The sequence below is a fragment of the Eleutherodactylus coqui genome, chromosome 11 (genome assembly GCF_035609145.1).
Source record: "Eleutherodactylus coqui strain aEleCoq1 chromosome 11, aEleCoq1.hap1, whole genome shotgun sequence".
NCBI lineage: Eukaryota > Metazoa > Chordata > Amphibia > Anura > Eleutherodactylidae > Eleutherodactylus > Eleutherodactylus coqui.
In genome coordinates, this window is record NC_089847.1 from 116,707,598 (window position 1) to 116,730,710 (window position 23,113).

At 42.8% G+C, this 23,113-nt stretch overlaps 1 protein-coding gene across 1 annotated transcript in view; it reads left to right on the forward strand.

The window, feature by feature from the left end:
- Positions 1-23,113, forward strand: part of MYBPC3 (myosin binding protein C3) — a 215,067-nt gene that overhangs the window by 49,519 nt on the left and 142,435 nt on the right. The window contains exons 9-14 of the mRNA XM_066583331.1: positions 215-238; positions 3,988-4,151; positions 7,760-7,892; positions 9,825-9,827; positions 12,687-12,811; positions 15,251-15,356. Coding sequence (XP_066439428.1) covers positions 215-238; positions 3,988-4,151; positions 7,760-7,892; positions 9,825-9,827; positions 12,687-12,811; positions 15,251-15,356 — 555 coding nt within the window. The remainder of the gene's footprint in view (positions 1-214; positions 239-3,987; positions 4,152-7,759; positions 7,893-9,824; positions 9,828-12,686; positions 12,812-15,250; positions 15,357-23,113) is intronic.

The following is a 23,113-nucleotide window of genomic DNA, read 5'->3' on the forward strand; positions in this document are numbered from 1 at the left end:
TCACATTCTCTCATTGCATGTAATGGACAATTTCCTTGTACTGCATGTCCAAGAAATTCTGTCTACATTTCTGTCTATCTCTCTGCCCGGTCTTGGCAAGTGATCGTGGTTATGATGATTGACTTGCACTGACGTGTCTTGCTCTCTCTTGCACCGGTGATGCGGGTGTTCTCTCCGATGCATGCTTTTCTGAAATGCCTCTTTGCAAGTCCAGCAGTTTCCTGCGTTCCGTAAATCGGTAAGACCCAAAGCATACCAAGGTCTTCCCATAAGTTCAAGAAGTGATCTGTGAGTAGGAAGTTTTGGGGTTTAAGATCCATTACTTTTATTGTCTCCCAAAGTCATGCCGTATTGACAGAAACTCATAACAACCAGATCGTGAAGTTGTAAAGATATTTTATTAAACTGGTTGTTCAGTGTAGACCACCACATTATGTTAGAAGAGTTCTCCAAAAATAATCTGGGTATCCAACTTCTGAAATCCCATCAGTCTGCTGTAACCTGCCAGCAAGTGTTCAATTTCCCTGCAGTGCCTCCACAGGGAAAATTAAGTATTACATGTTGTTCATTGAAATTATTAGGCAGTCCACATAATGTATGGACAGGCTGGAGATGCTCTTTGTAGTCACTCTCCACTCTGGCCAATGTATGAGGCTCCAGAATTCCTTAATAGGGTACTTGAATATAGATTTTCTCATCTACACGACCTCCTTAAGGAATCCTGTTAGGCTCAGTTAATCAGAAAGGTCCTACTCATGAACAAAGTTTTGCTTCTGCACACACAAGGCTGTGCTAACCATAGAAGCATCCAAAATGATTGCAGTGGGGCCAGCAGATATCTTAAAAGGGTATTCTGGGCTTTTACAATTGATGACCTATTCTGAGAATAGGTCATCATCAACAGTTGATCGGTGGTGGATTGCTGCCCAGGATTTCTGACGATAAGTTGATCCTCCAGTTGCTTTCACCGCAGCAGGGCTGGATGTTGTCTTCAGTAGTGAGGAACGTAAATGTAATATACTGCTCCGCTCCCTTTGACATCAATGGCATGAAGCCATCTATTATGCTTCTGGCCCGACCATTGATGATGACATCTGGCATCATGCACTGATAGCAGGCCGGAGGATCAGCTGATTGGAAGGATCTTGAGCATCAGGCCCACAAAATCAAGTATTGAGGATAGGCCATCAATAGTAAAAGCTCAGAATACCCCTTTAAATTGATGCCTCTCTTCCCCCCACTCCATAGTAGTTGTGATCTTGTGAGCTGTAACAAGGGAGGGTAAAAATAGTTTGAGGGTCTTACCTCCCATATAGCCATGATAATAGGAGCTGGTCCCTTCTGTCCCAGGAGTTGTGATCATTAGAACAAATACCAAAAGGGACCTCAATATTCGCTACAGAGTCCCCTCTCTTCTATATACACTCCTATATATGCACATGACACAAATAGAAGCAACATGACTACAAGGAGTGTCAATTTTTGTACCCTGAAGGTTTCTCTTGACCGGTATTCAGTCTTCTCTTTATAAACGGATTTACTGTCCTTAACAGCGTGACGTGCTGATAGATTAATATCCCTAATAAACACATGTTCCAATTTCGATTTACAACCTCATATACACAGGAGTACAGGATCCCAACTTTTCTGAACATCAGCCAAGGCACGATGGTTTACACCAATTGCTACTATTTGTGGCCTCTTTATTGCTGGCTCTATTTCATTGCAAAAAATAATCTCTGGAGTACCCGGAGGGTCGTAGCTAGATTTCCTGCACCCGAGGCAAAGTATTCAGCTTGCTTTATAGCCACAGTAAATGCTCTGGCCAAGGCAGAGTTGCTCGTTGGCATCCACCTGACCCATAGCACCAGCGATAAATGGCCTATAGTACTTCCCTTTTAGCTACAGCCCCCATGATAGATCTCTTCCATGCCACAATATGAGAGAAGAAGGCTACAGCTACAAGGACAGGTTGTGCCAGATGAAATCTCATGACAAGATTAATCTCACATAAACCCTTTGCTGATTTATGCTGTTTGTGCAGTTAATCTCTTGAGATTACATGCCCAGAGGAAAATAATAACAGCATATTTAATTCTCTATTTCCAGCCCAGAATCACCTTAAATCACCTGAATATGTCATATAATTGCTAAACTTTGAGATTAAAATGAATTCTCTTCAATGCTAGTGATCAGTCTTAAGACTCTTAACCCTTTGCAATCCAATTTTGGATTCAGAGTTTCCTAGGGGGCTTTCTATTTCCGCCATTATACAATGGCGCCATCTGCTGGCTAGAGCCAGTACTGTGTTATCGGACATGCTGGAGAGGCCCCTGACAACAGAGCGGCCAGTAATCTACAGTAAGAATACCCTGCTGGACATCTTCTGACATCGGAGCTGTACAGCCTTCAATCAGAGTGTCTTTAGACGTCAGACAGTGGATTGGAAAGGGTAAAACCAACAATTTCACTATGGGATAGATATGTAAGGGAGTCACAATAACCAATCATAAAGAGTAGATAGAAGATGGCGCAAGAATCTAAAGTGACTTGAGTCTGCAAATTAAATTAGCAAGGACTTCAAGTCATAAAACTTTGCTTCTTATCCATGGATAGAATGGAAATGTCTGTCTGATATATCATGACTATTGGGTAACAAACTTGAATCACACACATTTTGCTGTAAATTGCAACCTTTGGGGGCTGTTGCACCATCAATATATACACTGAATAATCACTGCATTAGGAACATCTATTCAATAACAGGTTGGTCCACCTTTTTGGGCTATCACGGCTTTCAGACATCAGGGAACAGATTCCACAAAGTGCCGAACATCCTCCCTACTCAACTTGACCCATGCCCACTGTCATAGATCCATCAGTTGTGCACATTGTGTGGATAGGTTGGAGCAGATCCCTTTCCAGCATACCCCAAGCATGTCCAATGGGGTTACAGTCTGATGAGTTTGGAGGCCAAGATAGTGTAAAGAATTCATTATTGCGTTTCTCCTATCGCTCCCTAGTGATCTGAGCTAGATAACATGGAGCGTTCTCCTGTTGAAAGATGGCCCCGTGGTCGATGAAGACTTCCTGAAGATATGATTGTAGAAGGTCAGCTAATAAGTCCATGCAGTGTTCACCATTCAGGGATTGTGGTATGATGATCAACAGTCCTAAGCCATGCCAGGAAAATGCTCTCCAAACCATGACACCACCGCTGGCCTGTTGAGTCTCAGTGGTGCATTAGTGGAATACAGCTTCATCCTGCTTATCCCACATACAGACTCAGCCATCCATATGGTTCAACAGGAAACAAGACTCATCACTCCTTATGACCTTCTGCATATGATTGGGGTGCCACCCGACGCTCACCTTTAGGATCAACCACATGTAGCCTGCCGCTGTGTGATCTTCTGTTGGATGTCTGTCCATGGTTCAACGAATCTCGGTACACTCTTGATACTGTGGTTAGGGAACAGCCAACAAGTGCAACAGAAATAGCATCACATCTCAGGGCACCAACAATCTATCCACAGTCAAAGTCACTCAAGATACCCATGACTGCCAAATGTTGCTTTCTGCTGTGCAGAGGAGAGGTCAGCACATAACCTGAGAGCAGATGTTGATGTAGCCAGGTACCACATTACAAGATGTCATGTGCCAGCTATTCCTAATGTAGTGATCATTCAGTGTACAGTCACTTGATAATGCAATGGGTAATGTATGTCTCAGTGGGCCTCATTATTATAGTGTTGGGTAAACCCATAATAATTCAATGGAAGCACATTGCCAACACTGGCAGCAGGTGGCAGTCGAAGAGCAGCCACTTACTATATCTGAAGCTTTTATTTGGGCTACTGTAATAAATACCAAAACCCTTCTAAGATTTGTACCCAATCATTAGTCACTGTGAGGTTTTCATACTCCAACTTGAGATCTAGGTTGGAGGCATCCATGGCGATATACTGATATAATTTCTTCTGACAGTGAAACAAAGCCGGAGACTGGACCAGATGTAGATGTTTGGGATATTCTGCGTAAAGCCCCTCCCTCAGAATATGAGAAGATTGCTTTCCAGTATGGTATCACTGACCTTCGTGGTCTCCTAAAACGTCTGAAGAAGATGAAAAAAGAGGAGAAGAAGAGTGAAGGTGAGGAGGAGGCTTAACTGAAAACTTTAGAATGACCCATTAATCCTAAAAAGATACGTTTGGTTCCTATAAATGAGATATCACTGACAATGAGTTGATGGAAAGATATTCACAAGTGAAGATAAATGACTTTAGGAAGTCTGTCACATTTGGTATATCCAGCTTCTCATTAAGGGCCCATTTGCACAGGACGACTGTCAGACTGTCAGCCCTACACTCGTCCCTGTGTCTCCGCACTCCCGTGCTGTCACACGCGAGCTAGCAGAGCTGGCTCGCTCACGGAGCGGCCAGCAGGGGGGCGGGGAGGCTGGAGGAGATTTCTCTACTCTCGCTCCCCCTCCCCTCTCTATTGACATAACACAGCAGCCTTGCAGTACTGAACGGCCACTATTTACACTGAACAATGAGCGATGATGCTCATCACTCATGGTTTATGCTGCATCATTATTACAAGGCTTGTATAAAGAGTCTAACATTGACTTGCAGGAAGCTGCCTTCCAATAGGTGGTACTGCAGAGGTATTGTTCCATCTCCCTTATTTGCTCTTTAGTGATACATGGCATGTCCAGCTTTCCTGGGCTGAAGATATTAGTCAATAGTCTGGGGGTCATGATTAGTGTTTGGAGGGGAAAAATAAGTCCAAGATGAGCTAGTAGGTGGAAACTCCCATCAGACTGTCCAGAAGTTAGTTACATACCTCACGGGAATGGATTTTGGGGAAATTGCTGCACTAAGATAAGAAAGGTAGCGTTGGAGACATATGTTAGTGGCACATCATATATAATAAGAAGCTGGATATGTAAAGCACATGTGATATTCTCCAAATCTACTGCATAGCCAAACGCTTTGATAAAATTCTCACTGCCTGCAGCCACCACTAGGGGGAGCAGTATATATACTGTCTTATTATTGAGTTCAATGTATAAAATGTATGCAGCAAGTTTCCCCCTAGCAGTGACTGCAGACTATCGAAATTTATTTGGCAAATTATTTTGTCTAGTTAAAATGCAGATTATTACTGAGCTGAAGTTTATAGGAAAAGCGTAGATTTTGGTCACTTTTCCATTAAAAAAATGTGTACAGTCATTTTATTTTGCTTTACTAATGTCAACATGGCTAAAATAACCCAATATTTCACAACTGCTTGTTTGTCAAACAGTATCTTCTGTTATGTTGTCTTAGCTACTGTAGCTAGGGATTGCTCAAGTAAAAGCACCCGCCTGGCCTTTCACCAATATACAAAGTTTTCTCACTGTACAGTAGCACAATATTTTTTATGAAGAGTGCATTAAAACATACTCTATAATTGGCCTTATGTTGTAAAACGTGTGGCCCCTGAGCCTGATCCCACTTTTAAGTGGATTGTTATAGAGAAGGACGATGATCAAAACATCCGAAACAAAATGAGGAACCCGTTCCCATACTTTATTTTAGCGTAAATATACTAATTTTTTTTTTTTTAAATGACTATAAATGTTAAAAGAAATAATTTTTTTAGTTATTTATCCCCAATAAGACTAAAAAACAGAAAAAAAAGTCAGTGAAAAAGATATTAAAAATAGCCCTATATGTCATGGGGGAAAACAAATGTAGCAAAAATATTTTTTGTAGCTAAAGGAAAAAATATAGGGCAGTTAAACCACCACATGGGTAAAATCTCTAAAAAGTGTCTGATCCTTAAAGGTACAAATAGCCTGGTCCTTAAGGGGTTAAAGTGCCCGCAAAAGTTCTGATTGGTCTGATGTAGTGGATTGGCTGCTACTCCACACTAATCAATGGAAGGAAGGTGTTGATGTTGCTCCTGAAAAGCATGGAGGCAGTGGGAGGAGCAGGAGACAGAACAATTGCTGCCCTCTTCCAAATGTGCTAGGCTACCGGTAACTGGTGTTAGAAAAGTCAGCACAGCACCTAGCAGCAAATCGCACTCCGTACTCCCCCCTTCCCACGGCGGAGACAGATGTTCCAAGGTAGGACAGAGGTCAGGAGGCTTCCCCAAAGAAAAAAATAAAAGAAAAAATGTACTGGCTGCTCCTGGATGCCTCTTCCACATCTGGACGCCCTAGGCACTGGAGCACCAGTGCCTAGGGGCAAATACAGGCCTGCATGACACCACTCTTCCTCTAAAATAGCATTGTCACTGGAACATCACTCAGTCAAAAATATCTTTCACTACACAATCCATTTTAGGAAAAATTGCCAGATGGGCCATTTCCAAAGACTAGATTGCCAGCAAATCTCATTGAGATTTGGAAGGAAACACCAAAAATCGAATGTCTATGCCTTCTCTTACAACAACCATACACGAGATAGTTGTGGGCCGAACACTCATTCAGCCAACATCTATTTCCCCTGACTCTACCATAGAGATGCACACTTATCTTTGGTGTGTGTGTTTATTTCAATAGGAAGAGGGGAATAAGTTACTGGCAGACTCCTTTGGCGGTTGTTTATACCTTGGAGAAACAAAGGATGGGTCATATTTAGAGATGAGCGAGCGTACACGCTAAGGCAAATTACTCAAGCGAGTATTGCCATTTTCGAGTACATGCTCGCTCGTGCCAAAAGATTCGGGGGGCGGTGGGGGAGAGCGGGGAGGAACGGGGGGAGAGATCTCTCTCTCTGTCTCTCCCCCCCCTGCAACTCACCCCTCACCCCCGCCAGCCCCCGAATCTTTTGGTATGAGCAGGCATGTACTCGAAAATGGCAATACTCGCTTGAGTTATTTGCCTTAGTGAGTATGCTCGCTCATCTCTAGTCATATTGAAATTCAGTATGATCAGTCTCTCTTTATTCTGACAAGATGGAACAATGCCTCTAGAACACCTATTAGAAAACAGCATTCCTACAAGTCAAAGTTAGGCCTTTTTAACAAGCCTTGTAACAATGACTGGGAATCTTCTCCAGAAGGAAAAGATAACCATGTACAGACAGACTGTTTCGGGCTCTTGGCCACTCATCAGTGTGCAGTAGGTTGCTGTCTGGGTGAAAAGCCAGGTCAGGAAGGGTAAAGTTTCTCCTTGGGGAGAGCACCTAGTGAGGAGACTTATTAGGCCATGCATGCTTATCTGGGAAATTTATGCAAATGTGAATATAGAACAGTATCTGTACAGCGCCACCTATTAGAAGGCAACATTCCTGCAAGTCAAAGTAAGATCTTATTAATAGGCCTTGTAACAATGACTGGAAATATAAACCAAAGCCAGAGTCTGGGAAATTTACTGCACATTGATGAGGGGTAAAAACCCCCAAACAGTCTTTCTGTACGTGGATATCTTTTCCTTCTGGAGACAAATTTCTAATAGATGGCGCCGTAGAGGTGGTATGTTCTGACCAGCTGACATACAATTTTTCTGCTCTTTTGCCCACTCAAGTCTTGGGTAAAACCAGTACAGCAATCCCATCTCTATAGCATCTATAATCAAGAGCGTTGGAATTAACCCAAGGATCATGGGGATAAGATGGAGGCAATAAGTTCCAAGTCAACATGTTCCATGAATGGTGCAGAAATATTGAATATTTTGTTAATTCACACAAATTTTAGTAATTAAAATTGTTTACCTGCATTTATCAGAAGCTACAGTTGCTATTCTATTCTTTCTTCCAATTAGCTTTCCAGAAGAAGTTGGATCCTGCGTACCAAATAGATAAGGGTCAGAAGATGAAGATGGTCGTGGAAGTAGCAAATCCTGATGCAGAGGTGAAATGGCTGAAGAATGGCCAAGAGATCCGTGTTGCTGGAAGGTGAGAGGATCCTATGAACAGAACGTGATTATATCAGGATGGGGTAGGGACAAATTGGTAATTGTCCACTTACCTCAGGCCAATCCACATCTCAACATGAGTCTACTTGAACACTATACGGTATTGAGCACTATATGATGGTATTATTTAAGCAGTGCATGAAACTTAGTTGCGCACTATATGGAGGAATTATTTGAGCACTGTGTGATACTATTATCTGAGCACCAGGGGCGCCCTGTCTCTGAGGTGAGTTGAGTTCTCTGCCTTAAAAGGCGCCCCTTCCCAAGTGAAATTTATAGAAGAGCCACGGCCTGAATTGAGCCCATGACCAGGCAAATTCCCAGTGGGCTGCCGATCATCTATGGCTGAATTCGAAGTTAATTGTTTCCGCGTTTTTAGCATGCAGATACAATTAATAGTGGCAGCGCCACTACCAGAAGCCACGCTGGGCTACATGCTCTGCCACCCGGCATCTTCTATGTGACGCAGGCGGCACAATGATATCCTGTTGCCTGCGTCATTCCGCAGGATGTCAGACAAAAGAGGCCAGGCGGTGACACTATGGGACTGTGGGGGAGGTGAGCCAGTTTATTTATTAGTATGGAGGACATTATGCTAAAGCTACAGGGGACATTATGGCTACTATTACAGGGGTCATTTTGGCTATTTAATACAGGGGAACATTATTGCTGTTTATTACTGCATGGGGACAGTATGAATACTTATTACAGGGGATATTATTGCCATTAATTACTATATAGGGACATTATGGCTATTTATTACTACTGATGTTAAAAATTCTGATTAGTGTGAATCGTTTCGGATTTATTTACACTTTCAATGTGACTCATTATCTGTACAATTCCATTGAAAAAGAAACTGAAATCATTTGGGGTGGACAACATTTTTTAAAAAGACTGAAATAATGTAGTTGCATAAATATGCACACCCTAAGGCCCCCTGTCCATGGGCGTTGCGGTCGAGAGCCGCCGCCCGGGATCAGGAGCCGGCAGACAGATCTCCGCTGTCAGCTGACAGCGGAGAATCACAGCAATTCGCAGCATGCTGTGAATTGCCGGCCGCGAGTAGGAAAGCTTCAGACAGCGTGATTCGCCGGTGATTTACCGCCGGTGAAATCATGTCTGTGGACATGGGGGCTAAAACATAACACTTTGTTGATGTACCCTTTGACTTAATATCAGTATTCAGTCTTTTTGGGTCGGTGTCTATCAGCATTACACATCTTTGCCTGGCAGGCAATTTTTGCCCACTCTTCCTTGCAAAAGCGCTCCAAATCTGTCAGATTGCGAGGGCATCTTGTGTGTAGCGCCCTCTCCAGGTCAACCGAGAGATCTTCAATGGGATTCAAGTCTGGATCTGGCTGGGCCATTCCAAAGCTTCTGTTGGTTTTCTGTGTTGATGCCCCTCCGATCTATCTGCTCCAGGTTTTGTTTTCAGGTGTGCAAGATGGCTAATGCAATCTTCAGACTACCTAATCCCCACAGTGCATTGGTAGCGTTAGACGACTAATGCTCTACACCTGCTCTATGATTGGCCAGAGGGGTTTATATGATTGCCACTGACCAATCAGGAAGCAGCGCATAGTGTGCATTAAGTAGTTAAATGATTGAAGTGGCCATCTTGGATGGCTGAAAACCTTGGATCGGAGAGAAATAGAGAGAGAAGAACAGCAGGTAATAAACTCTCCTACTTTTTGGTCCTGAGACAGAATCTTGTTCTGAAACCACAGCGTCACTTTAAATATGATGTATGTACAATATGCTTATTTACGTAATGATTGAATACATAAAGGCTGCACACCATAGAATATTTCATCCCAGATTGACATCTCTTCTTTTTTTTTTATCCTATCATTCGCTGTCTTCCTCTGCGCCAATTTGGATTCATCCGAAATTATTGATGATCGTTCAGCAAGTAAGTTCTGAGATACAATATATTCTACAAGTGTTCTATATATGTCAGATATGTCAGGTGTCCTAAATATTAACGGAGTATATGGGCAATTTTATTATGACTCCAAATCCCTAGATTACTGGCTTTTTTAGTATATGTGTGTGTGTGTGTGTGTGTGTAAGCCCTCACTGACTGACTCCCCACTAATTCTCTAACTTCCCGATGTCGTACAAACATGAAATTTGTCGCTATATGAAACTAAACACTACATGATAGTATTATTTGAGCAGTACAGGAAACTCCATATAGTTGCGCACTATATGGAGGAATTATTTGAGCACTGTTTGATACTGTTATTTAAGCACCAGGGGCGCCCCTTCCCAACTGAAATTTATAGAAGAGCCACTGCCTGAATTTAGCCCATGACCAGGCAGATTCCCAGTGGGCTGCACTGCAGCACAGGATCAGTGAACCGCCGGCGCCGCCCGCTGATCATCTATGGCTGAATTTGAAATTAATTGTATCCGCGTCTTTACCCTGCAGATACAATTAACAGTGGCAGTGCCGCTACCAGAAGCCACGCTGGGCTATATGCTCTTCTAAATAAGTAAAGGGGATCACAACTCAAAAATTCAATGCTAAGTGCAAAAGTATTGGCGCCCTTTTGTAATGTACCAAATCTAATTCTCTAACGTCCTGATGTCCTACAAACATGAAATTTGGCACAACCATCCTTTAGGTCTTAAATAGGAAAAGTAAAGAGGTGACAACTCGGTTATTCAATTCTAAGTACGAAAGTAAGTGATCCCCTATATAATGTAACTAACACACATCTGCACCGCACAAACATGAAATTTGCTACGACCATTCTTTACATCCTAATAGGAAAAGTAAAGGGGTCGCAGCTTCAATATTCAATTCTAAGGGCTTATTCAGACAGGCGTATATCGGTCGGGTTTTCACACCCGGCCGATATACGCTGTCCCTCTCCGCCCCTCACCACTGCTTGCAATGGGAGGGGCAGGGGCGGAGCTAGGTTCTGACCGTCCTGCCCCCTCCTGTAGCAAACAGTGGCGAGGGGCAGAGAGGGGGCGGGAGCTCAGTGCACTAGCTCCTGGACAGGCCCGCCTCTTCCCCTTGCAGAGAGGGACAGTGTATCCTGGCTGGGCATGAAAACCCGACCAATATACGCCAGAATAAGCCCTAAGCGTGAAAAACTGTGAAAATCCGTGATACATGACATGTTCTTTTCTCAAAAACCATAAAACCTAGGGAAATTACTTGTATACTGAGGAGAATTTACCTAAACTCTATGTGTATATAGTGAGGAGAATCTACCTCACCTCCATGTGTATATAGTGAGAATTTACCTCGCCTCTGTGTGTATATAGTGAGGAGAATTTACCTCGCCTCTGTGTGTATATAGTGAGGAGAATCTACTTCACCTCCATGTGTATATAGTGAGGAGAATCTACCTCACCTCTATGTATATATAGTGAGGAGAATCTACCACACCTCTATGTGTATATACTGAGGAGAATCTACCTCACCTCTATGTGTATATAGTGAGGAGAATTTACCTCACCTCTATGTGTATATACTGAGGAGAATTTACCTCACCTCTATGTGTATATAGTGAGGAGACTCTAGCTCACCTCTGTGTGTATACTGAGGAGAATCTACCTCACCTCTATGTATATATAGTGAGGAGAATCTACCACACCTCTATGTGTATATACTGAGGAAAATCAACCTCACCTCTATTTGTATATACAGAGGAGAAAGAATCTAACTGACCTCTATGTGTATAGACTGAAGAGAATCTACCTCACCTCTCTGTGTATCTACTGAGGAGAATCTACCTCATCTCTATGTGCATATACTGAGGAGAATATAACTGACCTCCATATGTATATGCTGAGGAGAATCTACCTCACCTCCATGTGTATGTACTGAGAAGAATCTACCTTACCTATATGTGTATATACTGAGGAGAATCTAACTGACCTCTGTGTATATTGAGGAGAATCTACCTCACCTCAATACAGAGGCGTAACTTGAAGCTCCTGGGCCCCAATGCAAAACTTGTAACAGGGCCCCCAACTATAATGTTTTATTCATAGTACTGGACTCCCTATATGGAAAAGAGAGGCCTTATGGGCCCCTAAGGCTCCTCGGCCTGGGTGCAACCGCATCCCCTATAGTTACGCCAGTGGCGGCACACTTATCCATGGGCTGTGCTTGGTATTACTGCTCTTCCCTATTCAGGTTAACAAAGCTCAACTGCAATACTAGAAACAGCCCAATTTTATCATGTTAATAATACAGAGATATAACCGCTGCATATATACATACGTAACACCACCTTAAAGGCTCCATCCCTGCAAGTCCACGGCTGTTTCTTTATGTACTTAACAGTCTTTCAGTATATGTATATAGAGGTCAGTTATATTCTCCTCAGTATATACACAGAGGCACTGGCGTAACTATACGGGATGCAGGGGATGCTGTTGCACCCGGGTCCAGGATTTTGCATTGGGGCCCAGGCGCTTCAAGGTATGTCTCTATGTTAAGGGTTTAAGAGAAGTTGCGGGGCCCCAACATAAACTTTTGCCCATGAGCCTTTAGCTACACCCCTGAGTGGCGCTATTTATTGAAGAAAGCAGACCTCTTTTTCTAACTTTGTATAACCCATTTAATGTTATGGCAAAGATTCATGAAGGTATAAATGATATGACCCAAGTCATACTGCGGCACATGATAACATGCAAATGCAGTGGATGCTCCTTGCAAAAACACATTGAAGAATTATCGTGGTTACAGTTGGAATGCAGTAGAGTTCAATGGTCAGCGGCTTATGACTTTCTCTGCATCTCTTAGGTATATCTTTGAAAGCATTGGGAATAAAAGGATTTTGACCATTAACAACTGCTCGCTGGCCGATGATGCTGCATATACCTGTGTCATCGGAGAGGAGAAGTGCTTCACTGAACTGTTCGTAAGAGGTTTGTATCCGTATACTACAGACATAAATGCCCATAAATCCTGGTGTTTTGTCAAAGTCTTTAAATTTAATGACCATTCCCATAATAATCTTAAAGACGTTTGACGAGATATACGGATGAGCTCTGCTCTTCTGACCTGATAAATGATGCAATCTTGGCTGTGTGCAGCTAACACTAGGGGGTGCTCACTGAATTAGGGGTAACTTTATGGTTAATACTGAACCCAATGGGATCCGAATAAATCTGTATGATATGTACTGCCCCTAGAGGCAGCTACAGACATCCACTATGACAGTCGCATAGAAAAGAATGGGAAGCTGTTCAGTGCCAAGGGTATTAGGTACAGCGCCTCTTCTTCTCTCCACAAGCCAGGCAGCTGGGTGGTAAGTGGACAGAGCCCTTTAGATTAATAGGGTCCATCCAGCGCTGTCTGATTCCGTCCAGAGACGGAGCCACTTGGCTGCAGGGATTCCCCTTTCCTGCTCCCCGAATGGATCAGGAAAGGGGAAAACCGAGTGCAGATGTAAAACCACCCTAACACTGTCTGAAAATAGATAAACAGCTAAAAGAATAATAAAGATAACTTGTAAAGATGGCAGATTTTGCTTTTGCTGACCGTATGTCAACATTAAAGGGGTTGTCCCGCGAAACAAAGTGGGGGTATACACTGCTGTATGGCCATATTAATGCACTTTGTAATGTACATCGTGCATTAATTATGAGCCATACAGAAGTTATTCACTTACCTGTTCCGTTGCTGGCGTCCCCGTCTCCATGGTGCCGTCTAATCTTCAGCGTCTAATCGCCCGATTAGACGCGCTTGCGCAGTCCGGTCTTCTCCGTTTTGAATGGGGCTGCTCGTGCTGGAGAGCTGCCCTCATAGCTCCGCCCCGTCACGTGTGCCGATTCCAGCCAATCAGGAGGCTGGAATCGGCAATGGACCGCACAGAAGACCTGCGGTCCACCAAAGGTGAAGATCCCGGCGGCCATCTTCACAAGGTAAGTCAGAAGTCGCCGGAGCGCGGGGATTCGGGTAAGTACTGGACGGTTTGTTTTTTTTATGCCTGCATCGGGTTTGTCTCGCGCCGAACGGGGGGGGCTATTGAAAAAAAAAAAAAAAACGTTTTGGCGCGGGACAACCCCTTTAATCTTTTGCAAAAAGTATTTGACATCAAGTTTGCAGTTGACCCTTGAATGTCAGAAGGGTCACCATTCTGCTATGACAACCTCACAATTTTCAAGCATCAGTCTGTCACAATTCACACTTGATAACTTGCTACTTCATGGGTTCTTGGGCTTGTAAGTCATGTAGCTACCCCGTTACATGCAGCCCCTTAGAATTCAGACATTTCTACTCCAAGTGTGTATAGAGCATAACATAGTAAGAAATTGAGGCAGGCATCACACGGGCGTATTTGTGGGTGCAAATTGAGGGCGAGCACCCACTGGCGTTTGCGTTTCCCGCGGGAAAAAAACGCAGCGTTTTCGCCGCGTGTCCCGCGGTTTTTCCGCGCGTTTTCCGCGGCGTTTTTCGCGGCGTTTTCGCGGCGTTTTCGCGGCTTTGCCATTAATTTCCATGGAGAAAAATAAGGACACATATGCAACTGACAGTTCCTATGTTAAAAACGCAAACGCAATGCAAAAAAAACGCCAGTGGACAGGAACACATGTTATCTCTATGCCTGTGCAGGAAAAACGCAAAACGCAAAACGCAAAACGCAGGTAAAAAAACGCCAGTGGGTGCTCGCCCTTAGTGTGCACAGTATGCAGAGAACAAAACCCATTGATTTTAATGAGTTTGTTCCCATTTCCTCATGTTTGGGTTGCGCAAATAAAAAAAGCAGCATGCTCTACTTTTCTGCACACTTTTGCACCAAAGGTCCCTATAGAAGTCAATGGGAGGTGCGCAAATGTGCACAAGGAGATGCGTATTTCCGCTGGAAAAAGAACACATCTGGAACTCATTAGACTAATTAGCCATTTTAATTGTTGCATCTTTGTTTTCCATGTGCAAATGAGCATGCCCTGCCACCACAAAAAGTACAGTAAGATATGCCAGTACATGCGCAAAAAGCATTGTTTGTTCCACAGATATGTGTCCGCTCATGTGGAAAGGGCTTAAATGGTGTAGGTACTCAATAAAGGGTGGCATTCCACATAATAAACTACATTGCATGGTCCAAACCACTGCTGCAGGTTATAACTTGGGCCAAGGGTTCTCAGCCCCTCAGGATTTGAAGCTTTATCACTCTCATTTTGATACTGAACAGTGGTGCCCACTCAGTGTAATCATATGAGTGGATAGGTCACTGCCCCCCACAAAATCAACACCTTCATCTACTGCTGCTGTCATCCCACTGTTTTCGATCGCCATAATAAGAATATCACTGGCAAAAAAACTCTTCATACGTTGAATAATGTAGTGTATTTCTCTTACAGAGCCACCAGTAATGATCCTCCGTCCTCTGGAAGATCAAATGGTGATGATTGGAGAAAGAGTGGAGTTTGAATGTGAAGTATCAGAAGAAGGTGCACAGGTGAAATGGTAAGAAACACTATGGAGCATAATATGTATGTTAGACGTTTTGTCCTTAAAGTGATTGTCACTAAGCTTTTCCAGGCCACTGAATGGTAAATCTCTATTGTTATGTAAAGATACTTTGCTACTGCATCATTGTTGCTATTTAGTTAGCATTGCAATTAAATCAGAACAATTTAAATAGGTCAACACAACTAGTATAACAAGCACTTTCTCCAAATTTAACACTAAATGCCACTTTTAATAACTACTGCAGTCTCACAATTATTCAGCCCTCTGAGTAGAATCACTCATACGAACACACATTTGAAAATGAGGTGTTGTCTCAAGTACACCTGATGCAACTAATCAAGGGCTTCATTAGTTGCATCAGGTGTGCTTGAGTTAAAACACATCAAATACCTGAAACTAGGACTTTGTTGATGGACATTTGATTGCACGTTATTAATATAGCTAAGTCAAAGGAGAGGTCCACAAAGTTATGAGAAGAGATCATTGCCATGTACAAACAAAGAAAAGGATACAACATGATGGCAAAAGATAGGCACTGACCATTCCTAGAGATACAGTAAGAAGCAGAGTTTACAAATCCAAAGTTAATGGAACACTAACTACACTAACTGGATGTGGCTGAAAGAGGAAGCTATCACCAGCTGCCACCAGATTCCTGAGGAGGCCGGTAGTCAAAAACTCATGAGTAACCACAAAAGACCTGCAGCAAGATTTGGTGGCAGCAGGCACTGAGGTTCCAGTTTGCACAGTAAGGTTTTCATGCCCAAACTCTAAGATGTATACCTCTACTAACCCAAAAGCACAAGAAAAGTCATCGCCAATATGTTCAATACCATATAAATAAGCCACAAAGGTTTTTGGAGTCTGTTCTGCGGAGCGATGAAACATAACTGGAACTTTTCAGGCCTATGGATTACGGGATATGTGTAGGAAGAAGACTGACGCATACGCTGAAAAGAACCCCCTGCCTGCAGTGAAGCATGGCAGTGGCTCAGTGCTGCTCTGTGGCTGCTTTCCTTCTTCTGGTACTGGAAACCTGTATCATGTGGAGGACAATATGGATTCAATCAAATATCAGGAAATCCAAGGAGAAAATGTAATGTCTTCTGTGAGGAAGCTGAAGCTTGGGTGTCATTGGATGTTCCAACAGGACAGTTATCCCAAACACACCTGAAAGTCCACCAAGGCTTGGTTTCAGAAGAAGCCCTGGAAGATTCTAGAGCAGCTGTCACAGTTGCCTGACTTGAACCCTATAGCAAACCTGTCGTGAAGAAGGCAGTTACAGCATGCAAACCCAAGAATATTAGTGAATTGGAGGCCATTGCCCATGTGGAATGGGCTAAGATTCTTCAGGAATGCTGTGAGAAGCTGGTGTCTGGTTATGCATCATGTTTTCAGCAGGTCATAAAAGCAAAAGGTGGTCTTACAACTCACAAGATTCATCCTCACACAAAATTATTTCTCCTTTGGCAAAGAGATATACCTGTAACTCACCGGAACTGCAACATGCAGTAAAATGGCACCGCAATTTGCCAACCTTTTCATGGCAAAACTGGAGAGTGACTTTCTGGCCTCCTACTCCAAAAAATTATTGTCCTATTTTCGCTACATTGATGACATCATAATCATCTGGACCAACTCCAAACAAGTACCAATAAAATTCAATGAATGATTCAATGCATTCCACCCCACCATAAACCTGACATTAAGCTACTTGTATACCGAAATAAACTTTTTGGGCACTACCATAAAAATTTCAAACAACTCAATACAGACATCCCTATACCAAAAAGCGATTGATTGGCCCACATACCTCAGATGGGACAGTTCCCATCGTCTACAGCCAGGCCATCAGACACAACCGGATCTGCTCCATCACAACAGACAGTGAAGAACATTTACAGTATACCATCTTAAAAGGACATTTTTAAATCAGGGCTATAATCCCACCTCAATTGATGACCAAATAACCAGAGCCACCAGGACACCCAGAAATCAATTACTCCAATACAAAGAGAAGGAAGAAAACAATCTAGTAGTGACCAACAATTCATAGCTAGAGGTACTAAGGAAAACTGCAAAGAAACTCCATCATACCCTACACAAGGATGGCCGTCTGAGAACCATATTCCCGGACCCTCTGCTCCTGTGTTACAAGCAACCTCCAAATTTGAGGAACCTTATAATCAGAAGTGCATTGCCCTCTGACACACAAAAAGAACTTATCCCTGTAATGTAAGGAGCCTAAAGACCTCCTGACATGTACGGACCGTGGACAGGATACGGATCCCCAACAAACAGCAGGACTATAGGATCCCGGGGTCATTCACATGTTCCACATCTGATGTTGTGTACCTGATCCTGTGCAGAAAATGTCCTGTTGGGGGTCTTTATGTTGGAGAAATAGAACAAAAACTGAAAGCGAAGATGAGATCTCATCGCCACGCAATTAAAGAAAGACAGAATTACCTGTCGCTCAGCATTTTCAACATTGGAAATGGCTTCATGCATCAGTGGAGAATATGTGAAATCTATGGCAGAGATAACACGCTGGCCTGGTGACCCCCTAACACCAATTTAGAGACCATAAAACTTTCACATTCCTTATCAGTGGACTAATTAAGTATTTACTCCTCTACTTATCCTGTTCTGGTATTGCTTTAAGTGCAAATTAATCACATCATGTCTGTGCCTTTTCATATGTATGTGTGTATATATATGTATATATATGTATATAATATGAATGTGTTTTTGAATCTATTCTATTAAGCCTGAGGAAGAACCCTAAGTAGATTGGAAAGCTCGCTATAACATCATGTATTTTTATTAGCCATTAAAAGGTATCATATCTACAAGATTACTTAATTACTTAGTTTCTTTTACTGAGAACAGTCACATTTTGCTCTACTGGCTAACACAGTATCAAACATTTTTATTTCTACTAACTACTAAAGACGCTAGTCATGAAATGATTACATAAGGCCGGTTTCAGCGCTTTTCTTCCATCCAAAAGCCTGGCACCTGCACGGAAAACAAACGTACCCCATTACAGTCAATGGAGTCCATTTGGCACTGTTCAGTTCTGTCCCGAAATTGAGCCATTAGGCCATGGGGATTCCTCTTTCCTGCTCCCCGAACAGAGCAGGAAAGGGGAACTCTGATCACCGTTGTGAAACCACCCTTATTCTAAGATTGCAGTCAGTAAAAGTGGCATTTTGTGTAGAATTTGGAGAAAGTACTTGTTATACGAGTATTAGTTGTTTTGAACTATTTAAAGTGTTCTTGTTTTTGTTTTTTGTTTTTTTTTTGCAAACAACTGAAAGTTTGTACATTTTTGGCAAATAAACCCAATTTAAATAAATTCTCATACTAATTCTATTTCCTGTTGTCACCATTGGGACAGACATGGAAGAAGGAGATGTAACTTGAGTAATTATATCAGATCGAAGTGGAGTAGGACATCCCAGTAGTACATTAAGAGGATGAGTAGACTAAGTTATGACCTGAACCTCTATGATAGCTCTTAAAGAGAAATCATTTGACAAGTCAAGACTCCTTCCACGGGAGCTAGAGTAGACCTTCGTCCTAATTGTCTCCCTAACGAGCCCCTCTGCATCTTATAATACATATACATAGTATATGTTATAATTCACATACGCAATGGCATGGGTGTCCTTGTTTGGAGAAGGTATGGCTTTCTAGCTTGAATTTAAGCTTGCAGCCGGGTAGGTCCCTGACATGGACTTCAGACCTCTTGACCCTCTGCCACTTTGCAACAGGAGCTTCTGGCCTCTGTAGGTGTTTACGTCCTGTCTTTTAATTAGGAGCTTATGTTTGCTTTTACACGAAGAAGTAGCATGCACATTCCAGGGAGCGAGTCTTAGACATCTCCAGGGGAGTGTTGACACTTTAACAAACTTTCTTGCACCGTTCCTGCAACCCTTATAATTATAACAGAGTATACGTTTCAGCATTTAATATAGCACCTGCCAGTAGGGGCCTATCTGCTCCTACCGTGGGCATGTAACGCTCAGGATGCCATCTCTGCTAGATCATCTTACAGCTGCCGAATGTGTCTTCCAGTAACACGGACTTGGAAGAGTGATGGAAGGTACTTTGTCAGCAAAATTCATTTAAAAGTCACCTTGTAGATCTCTGTAAACTGCAGCTACTCAGACCATCCCTGTCAGTCGCCATGAAATCAGACTCTTCTACTTTGAACTGTTTTCTTGGACCCTATTCTGTATCCTTTAGTGTCAGCTATTTAAAATAACCTAGATCTATAAGAAGATAATTTGAGGACTATGTATCAAGAAGGAAATCATTTTCTATATCGAGGAGGTCCTTCATTTAAAAGTGACAACTTTTGGAAGGGGTTTTCTTCTTTGGGCAATTACTTTTTGCTAAAAGGGTCCCCAGATAATAACTAGATTTCTGGGTGTACTGCTGATGAGATCCCAAGTGATCAGGTGTAGAGATGAACGGACTTTTGAGAAGTTTGGTTCAGTCAGTTCACCAGATTTAGGCAAAAAGTTCAGTTTGATCCAAATTATTTCAAACCAAACCTGAACTTCACCATAATACTGTCTAACAGCTATCAAAGCCCTGTATAACACTTTTAGTCATCTAGGTGTTTGGGTTTCTGCTGGGTTCTGTGGAACTACGTGGATTTCCAGTTGCTCTGCACCACAGGTGGGGATTGATTGAGCTGACTGGGGGTACATTTCTCCAGCCAGCCAGTCCCGCGGGTCTTAGACCCCTGTGTGTTAAGTGCCTGTATTTCCGGAAGCCCCTCTTTATGAGGGAGAAACTATTAGGGTTCGCTACTAGGATCTGTTGTACTACATAGGTTTTCGGCAGCATAGCCCCACAGATGGGGGTTGATTGAGCTAGCTGGGTGTGGATTGCTCCAGCCAGCCAATCCCCCAGGTCTGCTGCTCAAATATACCAGCTCCTCTGCTAGAGGCTGCTGGACTTTCCTCTGTTTGTTCAGTGTGAACAGTGTCATGTCCCTGAGTGTCTGTGCAGCTTTCAACACGTTCAGTGAGAACAGTGTCATGCTCCTGCGTATTTGTGCGGTTTTCGGTACGTGTAGTGTGAGCTGTGTCTTGCTGTGGATCCTTTATCATCTAGAACGAGGTAGGTCCCTAGATTCCAGCAAAGGGTCTTCCCTATCGGGACGATCGCCCCACATTTCCTGGGGTTAGTTGCCTGGCCAGTGTAGAGACCCCGAGACAATGAGGACCCATGAAGTGGGCTTGCGGGCTTAAGTATCTTGGCCAAAATACAAGCTAATACCTCATATTGTATCTATTCCATCTGTTTATACATGCGGGTAGGCTTGGTGTGTGTTTTGAGCGTTTGGTTTGTGTCTGTCCGCAAGTATGAAGTCTGTTCGGTCTGGGTTCGCCAGTTTGTGTGTGTGAATGACGTAACATTTATGTCTGTTTCTCAGTAATGTCCATGAGTTTCGTTTCCAGTCCGCAGTTCCACAGTTTACATGCCTGTAAGACTGCAGTGTGTTCATGTCCCAGTTTGACGTTACACTAGGACTGCATCTAAGTACTTCTTGAGCTTTTTTAAGGCAAAGTTAATGAAGAAAAAAAAAAGAAAAAGGAGAGAAGGAAAAGTATTTTTTCAACTTTTTTCCCTTCCTTCTTCTTAAAGGGGTTGTACCACAATTTCAAGTTACCCCCTATCTACAGGACAAAGCTGTCTATTTTCTGCAGAAGTTAGCTCACAAAGCCTGATGAACAGCTGATCAGTGGAGGCTCTTAGCGATGGGCTCCTACTCATCTACTATTGCTGACCAGTTCTGTGAATAGGCCATCAATAGTTTACAGCTGTACAACCCCTTTAACCCTTCACATGATACAGTCAATATGGCATGTAGAAGGCTGACGGAGGGAGTAGGCTTCCTCTGTCATCCATCGGAACCCTGCAATGTGATCACGGAGTCCTGGTGGGTTGCTGTGGCACCAAGAGGCTTTGAAGATGGCCCTCCGATATGCCATGTATAGTGATCTTTGAGGCTCAGTCTCTAACTGAGCCTCATATGCAATATAATACACTGCTATACTGAAGTATAGCAGTGTACTGAGAACAATCAAGAAAAATAAAACAAACAAACATGGAAAAATAGCTAATTTTGCATATCTCTCCTCAAGAAAAACAGAGTGGAAAGCATTCAATGCCATATACATCATCAAATGGTACCCTTAAAAAGTGCAACTCATCCTCCAAAAAAAACCCCTCATATAACCTGTTTCCCTGAAGATAAGACATACCCTGAAAGTAAGACATAGCATGATTTTCCAGAATTTTTGAGGATGCAAAATGATTTTTCAGGCTTTTTGAGGATGCTTGAAATATAGGCCCTACTCCAAAATTACGCCCTGCTAACAGTTAATTTGAAAAGTCAATTTAAATAGTGTCCAGGGAGCTATACATGTAAAAAAGTTAAACCTTTTTGAACAAAAATTAATATAAGACACTGTCTTATTTTCGTGGGAAACACGGTAGCACTGTTGCCGGAAAAACATGCTAGGGTTTTTTTTAATGTGGTGATAGAAAAAAATACATTAGGAAAAAAAGTGTGAAAAAGTTGCAAAAGAAAGGCAATATAAGTGTGGTACTAACACAATAATACTGACCTGACATATTATACCGCACGATGAATGCCACAAAAAAGTTCAGAATTGCAGATTTTGTTAATCTTGCCTACAAAAAAAGGAATAAAAAGTGATCAAAATGTTATGTATTCCCAAAAACGTGATGCATAAAGCCTAGAGCTCATACCACAAAAAAGCCCCCATAAAGCTCTATTGATGAAAATATAAAAATGCTATGGCTTTTGGAATGCTGCCACACAAAAACAAGTCTTTAAAAAAAAAAAAAAATTTTGTGTACAAAAATAGAAAAACATAAAAGACTGTATAAACCTGGTATTGCTGGAATTGTGCCCAAAAAATAATGTCATCACGTTTTTTTTCTGCATGCCGAATGCCATAAAAATGAAATCCAAAAACAATAGCAGAATTCCTTTCTTGTTGCCAATCTCCCTTTAATAAAAGTTATACAAGTCATTATATGTACCCAAAAATGATGCCATGTGACAAGGCGAAAAACTGAAAAATTACGTGCAAATTAAGGGCTCTTTGCCACAAGTGTAGGCGTTTTTATGTGCGCCCGCTGGCGGCGTAATAGGCATCAACAGCACACAAATCTAACGTTTGTGCGCTCGTTTAGACAGCACGGGCCCGGCGCATATATGCAGTGGGAATGGGTGGGATGGGGGTGGACCTAAGTGCCCGCCCCCTCTCCACAGCCAGGAATGGGAGGGGCGTGGCTTAGCTTCGCCCCCATCCTGCCCCCTAACATTGCAAACAGCTGGAGGGGAGGAAAGTGATGCTGCTAAACTCCCTTCCACCTCCCTTCTCCGGCCACTGTCATTGGCACCCATAGGAGCCTATGTAGTGGCCGACGTATTCCGAGCTCAAAGATAGTTCAAGGACTATCTTTGCTGCCTGGCTTAAAGCACCCAGCGCTATATTTGCCGTCCGGGGGCTTTTGCGCTGCGGGAATACGCCTGTGTGATCTGATGCATTGGAATCCAATGCATTAGATGGGAGCGTATATCGGCTTGCCGTGAAAACAGCAGCCGATATATGCTCGTGTGAATAAGCCCTAAGGCGCAAACAGGCTTCAGTACTAAAGGGTTAATGATTAGGGCAGCCACCTGTCTTTATTTC